The following is a 10825-nucleotide window of genomic DNA, read 5'->3' on the forward strand; positions in this document are numbered from 1 at the left end:
ATTCTCCCTCTCCCATGCCAAGTCCAACCTGGGAAAGCATGAAAACGTTCTTTGTCACAGAATGTAACCCATTAAAAGAGTGTTTGAGTATGAGTTTTTATCTCTAACCTTCAACGCCAATTGAGTATTGAAAGGTTTTTCTTGTACTTTCTGGGGCAAGAAGACTATTTTGAGCAGGATGGGAAAGGAAGAAGAATAGAGATATCCCAGGGCTTAATTTCATGATTTCTAGTGGCTTGAAGACCACTTCAGAGGCCCTTGCTACCTCTCCTGTTCTCCAACTCCTCTTCGTGGTTGGAGTCTGGGGAGCCGTGGTGGGTCCTGACATTTGTTTTCATTGCACAAGATGGGAGAAGGTTGGAGGAAGATAAGTGGCGGGCATCCACGCTGGAAAAAGGCATCACAGGGAGAGGACTTTTTGGAGTTGAAAAGAGAATATGGAAAGGAAGGCTAAGATGTTACTCTAGAACTTTATTGGGAGGGCATCCCCACCCTACAACAAATTCTGTGGCAGACACAATCATTCATTCATTTGTTCGTAAATATCACCCTCCTACTCAAAGCCGTCCCTCCCTTCCTAATGTCTTGAGGATAAAACCATAGCTCCTTGCTGTGTCTCTGTAGACCTGGCTCTTTCTGGATCTCCAGCTCATTTTCTAGGTCTCATTCCTTTATGTTCATAACCTTTGACTTGTTCAGGGCCTTTGCACTTGTTCCTGCTGCCTGGAATGTTCTCTCCCTCGTTCCTTCTCATCCTCTAGATCCCAACTTAAAGGCTATCCCCTCAGAGAATTCCTCACTGAGCGTCCTGTCTATAGCGGCCCCCTGATACATCCTGCAATTGCCTTCGATCATCAGACCCTGTGATTGCCTTTATGGCATATAAAGAGTCTGGAGATAGCTGGCTTATTTACACAAGACTGTAAGCTCCATGAAAGCAGAGGCCTTGTTTGTCTTATTTACTGCTGTGTTCTCAGCATAAAAAACAGTGCTTGGCATATAGTAGGTGCCCAGAAAATATTTTGAATGAATGAACTGCCTACATAGATTAGGTTATAGAAGTGAGAGGAGAATAAAAACCTTCCATTGTTTCTAGAAACTACAGCCTAAAATTGATTTTTTACAATTGTATCAGCTCCACAGCTTCCAGTCCTAAAATCTGACTTTTAACACAGTACTCAGATTCCTATCTGATTCTGTGACAGCTCCATGTTCTCTCTCAAGCGGTCAGGCTGTCTTATTTGTCACCATTACTCATCTACATTTTTCTCAAAGCACCAACTTGCTCTGAACTGTCAGGGCCTTTGCTTCTGTATAATGCATTCTAGGCTGGTTCAGCGTTGGATCTACCACATCTGCATTTGTCATGTACTGAACAATTTCCACCTGGATGCTAGATTAGGGATCTGCTGGGCAGGACTTTGGCGTGGGTCTAGAAACACCTGCACTAGGTGCTGGATCAGCCATGGACTGTGTCCAGGCTGAAACCAAAAGGTATGGTACAAGAGTGAGAGTCATGTGCCACCACAGGACCATGAGAGGCCAGGACCAGGTAAATTTTGGTGGCCAAACTCTAGCTCCTTCCTGGGCCCTGATGCTGGTAAAAATCCCAGAAATCAGGGAAATGGAATTTGTCCTGTTGGCATATCCCTCCCCACTGTGTAGGGCACAGGGAAGGTGGTGAGGTCCCAGTCTAATGTTGGCTCTCCCCCTCCACAGAGTTTTGGCCCGTGGTCGTGCCGTCCAAGGGGCTAGATGGCATGCTGGACCCAAGCTCAGTTCAGGGTCTGGACCCAATAACAGTTTTACCAAGGGAGCTGCTTTCTATCCTGGTCACACTGAGGTAAGTGCCTAAGGGGTCTCGGCCTTGCCAAGGTCCTACCTCTGCAGCTGCCAGAGGCAGGGGTCCCAAGTGACAGGACCTGAGAGGGCGAGTCACACCCAACTGCTGAGCAGCAAGGGCCTGGAGATGCTCTCAGTGATGCAGCAAATACAGCCCGCCTAGCCCACTCAGGAGAGGGTATCGTTTTTACCCTCAGTTTGGCCCCACAGCCTCCAGGGACATATCAGGAGTCTCAGCTACATCAAAGGTCTAAAGTCACAGAACACAAGGCCTCGAATAGACAGCATCGGTCAGACCCTCCACACAACTCTCTAGTTCGACTGAGCAGGGAACTTGTGAAATGGAAGGTTCGCAGCTGTTCTTTTTGCCCTGGGCCAGTGGAGTGGAGCGTTCAGATCTGCACACGGGAGGTCTGGCTTTGAGTTCTACTTCTGCTTGGTGTGTACCTGCAATGCAATTACTTAATCTTACTGCAACTCTGGTTTCTCATTGGTAAAATAGGAATAATATGGCCAGCTTCTCCGGCTTGCATAATGGTTAAATAGAAATTTATGACCAGTAAATAATAATCATTATTATCTCAGCTCATTCATGTTAAGGTATTCTCTAAGAATTGAGATCAGTAGATTTGGTTCCCATTCATGCAGCCAGCACACCTGTCCTGCAAGAGCCCAGTGGCTCCCCAAGGTTCATTTTTGTCTTCTACAAAGTTGAAGAATAAGGCTAGACTCATGGCTCTCAAAATGTGGTCCCCAGACCAACAGCATCAGCATCACCTGGAAACTTATAGAAATGTAGATTCTTAATGCCCTCCTACCAAACCTACAGAATCAGACATTCTGGGGATGGAGCCCAGCACTCTATAGTGTAACAAACTCTCCAGGTGATTCTGATGCCCTGAAGTTTGAGAGCCTCTGGACTTGAATGCCTGATGTACCTTCCAGGCCACGCCTCCTCCCAATAAATCCTGTCTGGGAGATACTAACAGAGGCTCTGGATTTTATTCTGTCAATGCCTCACTCTGTTCAGCCCAGCCCAGGGCACCTCTGGGGTACCTTGCTGGGGAAATGAGGAGCCAGAGAACTTCTCTCATACTCCACACCAGCTCCAACCCCCAAGAGCATTCGAGCCTTTAAAACTGAAGACAGCAGCCAGCTAACATTTAGAGTGAAGGCCAAGCGTACAAGAAGAGATGACCCTTGGCCCACTCTCAGGATGTGGCGAATGGGATGGAGGAAGAGGCTGGATTTCCTTGGCCACAAGAATTTCCTCTCTCGCCAAGTTAGTGAACCGGATTCACATACCCAGCCTCTAGCTCGAGAATCACTCCCAGCTCTTCGCATGGCTCTCTGTAAGGCAGGAATTCTCACACTCCCTTCTACAACACACCTCCCCAGGCATGGATGCCAAGGCTCCCAGTGCCATCAGGCCTCCTAGCCACAAATATTTGGGTCAGTTGCTTAGTTCTGTCCAGCAGCTTCATCACCTATTCAGGTGAGGCAGAATCTTTGAAGATCATTCACCTAGTGCAAGAAATTGCTTCTATTATTGGAGTATGTGACTACTAGAAATCCACAGAATGTACAGCTGGTTCAGGACAGGGCAAGAGGGCTGGACAGCCCATCAGGGGCTGGTTATAAAGGCATCCCAACAGGCCACCCTCTCTTAGTCATGGGTCTTCCGTTCTGGGTAGGAATAGCACAATTAAAGAGCATTCTCACATTAAATAGAACATGCTCCTTCACGTGAGCCCCTAATTGCATCCTCCCCGCTGATCATTCAGCTTGCAGAGCTCTGCTTCATGAAGCCACACAGAAGGCTGTCATCTGTTCAGGAGAAAGGTTTCAAAGGGTGTTTTTAAAAAATAAATAAATAAAACTCCTCCCCTGGTCCACATCAACCAAAAAAAGATAATGCTCTTTTCTAAACTGTGCATTATATCACTAGAATAGAAGATGCACTCGATTTTTCTTTTATCTACTGATAATTTTTAAGAGAGTTTTTTTTTTAACTTAAAAGTTTATAGGAACATACTCTCATGAGCAAATTAAATTTTTTTTAAAAAAAACTTTAAACCTAAAATCCAAATGAAGGATATACTTGAGACATTTTCAAGTCTTAATGAAACAATCTGCCTGTGATACAAATCTCCATTGTGATTAAATGTGACCAGGCACCATTCGGTATCTTGACTGTGAGTTGAGAAGTAGTGTTAGAGTTTAAGAACCTTGTGAAGTCAGTTCAGTCAAACCAGTAGATGCAAGACAGAGTAGAAAACTTCGTAATTGCTTAAAATCAAAGAATATCATAGTAGGAAGATACCTTAAACATTATCACTTAGATGGAGAATTAGGAAACACTCGAGGCAGGAGACTTTATATGCTCACAGGTTCTTAGAGGTGGACTTACCTGGGAGTTCTATGTCACCTGGAGGCAACAAAGATGAATAGGAAACTTTGCTGCCTACAGGGTGTTTGTCCTCTAGTAGGGAGGATAAGAGGGTGCAACTGCCCTAACAGAACATAAAGGGAAGGCTTTAAGAGATAGGGAAGGGAGTTTGTCTCAGAATAAGAAAAAGCTCCCCAGTGGAGGCGGCATTGAAGTTGTTGAAGGACAACAGGAAGAATTCCACCAGCAGAGGTGGAGAGCTGAAAAGGCCCTGGGAGAGCAGGGAAACGTACCTGGAGGGGAAGAGTCTGAAACAGGGCAGTGGTGGGGAAGCCCAAGCAATGGACTGCCCCCAGGAGTTTCGTATGCCCGGAATGCAAACTATGTGAAGGGAGGAGAAGGAGGCAGGATCCCATTGCAGTCCCTACTGGCTTATAGACAAGGGGCTTGGCACCAGCTCCTCTGAGCAGGGCGATATGATCAGAGCAGACTTTAAGAAGTTAAATGGAGTGGCCAGGGATAAGAGGCATTGGAAGAAGAGAGATGGGGGTCTGGGACATCAGGTGGGAGTCTGTTCCCATTACCTGAACTAGGGGCCCAAAGATGAGAATGGAAGGGAAAATACAGTTTCAAGAGAATGCTATCAAAACAGAACTGAAAGGGCTGGATGGAGGACAGGGAGGAAAAAGCAGAGCGATAAGCAGAGGAATGGAGCTAGTGGATGAATGAATGATGGTTCCAGTAACAGGAAAAGGAAACTGTGAGGAAGTGTGTTTAGAAAGATGAGGAGAGAAGATCAAAAGAGATGGTAGCTATGAAACTAATTAGCAAATGGTCCAAAATGGGGCTGCTACTGTTGTATGCAGAGAAGGAAGATGGGGAGAAGATGATCCCAATGAGGATTATGAACATGAAGACTTTTGTTTTGGATGTCTTCATTTAAAATGCCAATATCTATGGAGAATTGCCCTCAGGAAGCTGGAGGGCAGAAGTAGCTTCAAACGACAGTTGATTAGAGATCCAGGTATGGGAGTCAATTGCACAGAAATTTCAATGGCCTCATTAGAAGAAGAGGAGCCCACCAAAGGAGAGACCATGAATGAAGTGGGAACCTCTGGTAATGGGAAATAGGGAGAGGTATGTCCCTTATGTCCATCAAAGCCCTTTTAGTCAATTATTTTCAATTTCCTATCCAAATTCCAACAAGGTTACTAATTTGGATATAAAGGGATGAATTTCAGTTTTCTTTCTTCTCCTTTAATCTACCTGATAAGAGATAGTATGTACTGAGAAGAAGAAAGAAACGAAGCATGAAAAGGAGCAAAAGTAAAGGGCTTAGATTTGCTGCCAACTGAATATTCAGTCCTCTAAGAGTTGACCGGACATTTATCTGCAAGACCATTAGCCAACAGATCTGGTAATGGTCGAAACCCCAGATATGCCATTGCCTCCTTTGCATGGTCAGCTGAAGAACTGGAGCAAACAGAAACATTCTTCAAAGAAACCAAAGAGAAAAGAATTTCAGCTGGAAATAGAATAAAAGCACAGTATGGAAGAGAAGAATGCGTTCCTTTAGAACAGATTAGAAAAGCAGCATGTAGCTATATGCACAAAGGCCGAAAGAAACCATGCACTGTGGTGGAAAGGCAGATGGTGAGCTTCTCTTGCCACTCCCATTCATTCATTCATTCATTCTCCTTACATTTTTTGAGTACCTACTACATGCCAGACACGGCAAATGGCCCTGGAAATACTGAAATGCAAATTGTCAGCTTGCAAAGCACTCTGAGGGAGACAGACAAGTCAGTGATTATCCTCAACCCTAGGAGAGGTGATAGGGTTATGCACAACTGCCGTGGAAGACAAGGGATGAAGTGCCCAGACACGCAGGTGAATGAGACACAGCTCCACCCTCGAGCACCTCACAGTCAGGGGGAAACAATAAAAATGGCTTTGAAGGAAGTCTGAGAGAGGTAAAACCAGCAGTAGAAAGTACAAAAGACCAAGTCCTGGACTACAGGAGACAGAAATAACTCGTAGTTTACACAAATTTTGTGAGCACCTACTTCATCCTAACAACTACTCTGGGAAATAGTGCTTTTTGCCTGCTTCCTATCAATGAGAATACTAAGGCACTGGGAAATTAAGTGGGTTTTCTTCTACTAACAGGTAGTTAAGTAGGAATCCAAACAAGGTTTTCTAACCCCCAGACCCAATACAGAGTTCTTGTCATTACACTGATTTAGTAGGAGAGAACACACAGACATATCTGCACACACACATCTGCATAGACAGTTATGCTACAGTGAAGCTCAGAATGGCAGGAGATCATGTTTGATTGAAGTGATCTGAGATAAGTCTTTGAGGAATAGGTGGTATCTGGAAAGGGAGCAGAATGACCCATGAGAGTGGGAAGGAGAGATGAGAGAAAGGATAGAATTGGAAATTTGTAGAACACTCTTACAGGTGATATTTATAATCCTACCAAGAAGATCTGTGGAAGCTTTACAGAGGAGCTAACATTTGCTACACATCTACAGGAATGCACAGGAGTCCACAGAGGCCAGTGAGAGCCCCTCCAGGAGCAGAACTACTTTCACAATGACTTGACCCAGTGGTGGGGATTATTTATGGGATAATTGTCGTGTGTATGGAGCCCTCTTGGGGACATAAGCACTTGATCTATAGTCACCTAAGAACAAATAATAAAAAGAATGTTTAAGAGTGAAAGAGGAAGGGAGGGAGAAAAGAAGGAAGGGTGACGGAAGGACAGACTGGCTTAGTAAGGGGTCAACTTTAAATTCTATTTCTGGTTCCGTTTTCATTTGTGACTTCAATGTTTAGTTCATTTTCTGTGAATCAGTTTCATTACATGTGAAATAAATATGGTAGATCCTAACCAAACTCACACTCATGAGAAGATAGAAGTGAATGCATTTGAGAAACATAAAAACATCACACAAAGAGGAACTATCATGTGGTCCACACTTACATATGTGGGGTGCTGTCTGAAGAGGTGCCTGGACCGAGATGGTCCCAGAGCCACAAGTTTTTTGCCACACATGATGCTTTGTGAATTCATAACAAGGGCTCCAAGTCACCAGATCTTAGAGCTGACCCAGTGAACTGTCTGAAAGGGAACGCCCAATGCTGAGGTTTCAAGACATGTCCCCAGCAGATCTTCCCAGTGCCTTCCCAGGGTATTCAAAGCTGTTGAGCAGGACAGCACCATCACTTCAAGGCACAAGTGCCAGGAAAAGGTGTCAAACTCTCCCCACCAGCCTCCCTGCTACACACATGGAAACTTAACATCTCCCTCAGCTGCCTTAAGCTGTCAGAGAATTCAAAGGATTCTGTGAGTGATGTTTCCAAGCTCATACCAAACTACTGGGCAAAATTTCAGGGGCTCTGTCGCTTCCTGGAAAAGCCCAGACGGGGTGACCACACATCCATACTGCCTGAGTCGCCCCTGGCTTACACCTGTTGTCCCAGTGTAACCATTGCTAGCACACCCTTTCATGCTCAGAAGTGCCCCTGTTTGAATGATCAATTCTAGGACCTTCTTCTCCATAGACTACCTGTTGGAACCTCTTTGTGATTCCCTTAGGAAGTCAACTCTGAGGGACCCAGAAACTGCCTTTTGACTGCATTTAGTACTCCATGAAGTCACCCTCATTTCTTTTTCATTCCAGGTGCATAGCGTAATGTCCATGTTGTTCTACACTCTGATCACAGCTTTTCTGATCGGCATACAGGCGGAACCACACTCAGAGAGCAATGTCCCTGCAGGACACACCATCCTCCAAGCCCACTGGACTAAACTTCAGCATTCCCTTGACACGGCCCTCCGCAGAGCCCGCAGTGCCCCGGCAGGGGCGATAGCTGCACGGGTGGCAGGGCAGACCCGCAACATTACTGTGGACCCCAAGCTGTTTAAGAAGCGGCGACTCCGTTCACCCCGTGTGCTGTTTAGCACCCAGCCCCCGCCTGAAGCTGCAGACACTCAGGATCTGGACTTCGAGGTCGCTGGTGCTGCCCCCGTCAACAGGACTCACAGGAGCAAGCGGTCATCATCCCACCCCATCTTCCACAGGGGCGAGTTCTCAGTGTGTGACAGTGTCAGCGTGTGGGTTGGGGATAAGACCACCGCCACAGACATCAAGGGCAAGGAGGTGATGGTGTTGGGAGAGGTGAACATTAACAACAGTGTATTCAAACAATACTTTTTTGAGACCAAGTGCCGGGACCCAAATCCCGTTGACAGCGGGTGCAGGGGCATTGACTCAAAGCATTGGAACTCATATTGTACCACGACTCACACCTTCGTCAAGGCGCTGACTATGGATGGCAAGCAGGCTGCCTGGCGGTTTATTCGGATCGACACAGCCTGTGTGTGTGTGCTCAGCAGGAAGGCTGTGAGAAGAGCCTGACCTGCCGACACGCCCCCTACCCCCTACCCCCTCCACACTCTCCTGGGCCCCTCCCTACCTCAACCTGTAAATTATTTTAAATTATAAGGACTGCATGGTAATTTATAGTTTATACAGTTTTAAAGAATCATTATTTATTAAATTTTTGGAAGCATCCTGTGTGCTGACACTGGTTATTTTTCTCAGTAAAATCATCTGCAAGTCTCAGGAAGATGCAGGGGGAATTGTCCGAAGAACCCCTGGCTCCCTCTAAGGTTCACCTGTAACCCTTACCCCACCCCTAGCCAGAGCCGCAACTTCAGGAAAGGCTAACTGGTTTCAAATACTAGCCTAAGCCAGGCATGATTAGCAAAGGAAGCCTGCTGGATTGTAACTCTGTCCTACATTCCAGAGCCAAAGCTACCTAATCCTTGGATTACCTGCCCATGGCCTGGAAGCATGGGCCCTGGTCTCCTCCCTTGGGGAAGTTAGTGGAGCTTCATCAGAAAGCAGATCACCACTGGGCATGGGGCTGCCCTGGCCTCTGAGGCCCAGGCTTAGTCCTGCGGGGACTTGATAGACAGGAAGAGCCTTGCACCAAAGACCTGTGCGCTGCTCATTTGTAGGGGGAGATGCGCTGTCTGGAAAAGTTGTAACAGAGTAGTCTCACGAGTCCTGTCAAAGTAGATCTGTTTTCGTGTTCAGCTGGCCTTAGTACTCACGGCCACTCCTTGGTTTATCCCTCAGCAGCCTCCTGCAGAAAGGCTTCATTACCCCAAGAAAACATTAGTGCGTCTGACACTCTTGCAACCCACTAATGGCCACAGTAGCAACTTCCAAGGACCCCAGCATCAGCCCACAGCCAGGGAAGTCAGAAACGCGAAAGAACTTCCGAAACTTTTCTTTCTTTTTTTTTTTTGAGATGGAGTTTCGCTCTTGTCACCCAGGCTGGAATGCAATGGTATGATCTCAGCTCACTGCAACCTCCGCCTCCCGGGTTCAAGTGATTCTCCTACCTCAGTCTCCTAAGTAGCTGGGATTACAGTCATGTGCCACCATGCCCAGCTAATTTTGCATTCTTATAAGTAGAGATGGGATTTCTCCACATTGGTCAGGCTGGTCTTGAACTCCCGACCTCAGGTGATCTGCCCGCCTGGCCTCCCAAAGTGCTGGGATTATAGGCATGAGCCACGGCGCCCAGCCGAAACTTTTTTATTCTTAATTGGATGATTTCCATAAGTGACCAAAGGCGACTGAGGCAATAGGACCTGCAGAGAAGAGGGTGGGCAGAAAGGCTAAATGAGTGAGAACCAAATAAACCGGGAGATGTGGCGGACAGGTGGGCCAGGGGGATCAACGGCTTTCTGCTTCTCCCCAACAGGGAAAATGAAACAAGGAAGACAAAGATAAGGCCAGAGGGGGTGTGAGGAAGAGGAGGGGAAAGACAGAGCAAGAGGTGGAGGAAGGTGTGACTTCTCATCTTTACCAGCACTCTCCAGCCTCCAGGAAAGTTAGCATCCTAGGTGGTTCTTGCAGGGTTTTTTGAATGTGCTCATCAACGCTGACCCCATCCAGAGCGTCTTAGACAGGAGTGAAGGTGACAGAGGGACTCCAGAATTCAGCCTGGAGCAGCGCTCCACCCAGCCTCACACGACCCCCTTCCCCTGCAACTTGCATTTTGTATTTTCCCTGAAGCCACAATTTTCCCCAGACAGAGCACTTACATTGAGACAGAAATTTTCCCCTCCTATCCATCCTGTCTCCCCCCGAGGATGAAATGCCTACACTGATTTTCAAGAGAACAGGCCCAAATTGTCCATCCGAGAAAAGAGCAAATGGTCTTATTCATTCCCTCTGCAACTCTCGCTGTCCTGCCCCACCCCCAACCCCATCCAAATAGGGCACATTAGAAACGTAGGGAGCTTTGGCATGAGAGCCATTTGCTTACAGTAGAAGCACGATGAAATGTGCCCTGTTTTTTCTGTTAAAGCTACTGCAATTGCAATAAAGATTTATGTTCAAGAAACACCAGCTAGAACATTCTGTGCTGAGATTCTCGGTGAGATAAAGGCCTCGGGGAGGAAGCCCTCCCCGTCATCTGTGTCTTGTGTCTTTTTACTGGGGTACAATGCCAGTGGCCTCAGCCGTCCTAGGCGCACCTACAAACAGTTTCTGGGGTGCCTTT

At 46.7% G+C, this 10825-nt stretch overlaps 1 protein-coding gene across 2 annotated transcripts in view; it reads left to right on the top strand.

The window, feature by feature from the left end:
* NGF (nerve growth factor) overlaps positions 1–8818 on the top strand; it is a 51546-nt gene extending 42728 nt beyond the window's left edge. Inside the window, exons 2-3 of one of the 2 annotated variants that reach the window (XM_032249639.1) lie at positions 1720–1843; positions 7924–8818. In XM_032249639.1, the coding sequence (XP_032105530.1) occupies positions 7936–8661 (726 nt within the window). In that variant the 5' untranslated portion in view covers positions 1720–1843; positions 7924–7935 and the 3' untranslated portion in view covers positions 8662–8818. The remainder of the gene's footprint in view (positions 1–1719; positions 1844–7923) is intronic. The other variant, XM_032249638.1, reaches the window with a different exon arrangement.
* The last annotated feature ends 2007 nt before the right edge of the window (positions 8819–10825 follow it).

Source organism: Sapajus apella, unplaced genomic scaffold, assembly GCF_009761245.1.
Source record: "Sapajus apella isolate SASKATOON/1434 unplaced genomic scaffold, GSC_monkey_1.0 scaffold69, whole genome shotgun sequence".
NCBI lineage: Eukaryota > Metazoa > Chordata > Mammalia > Primates > Cebidae > Sapajus > Sapajus apella.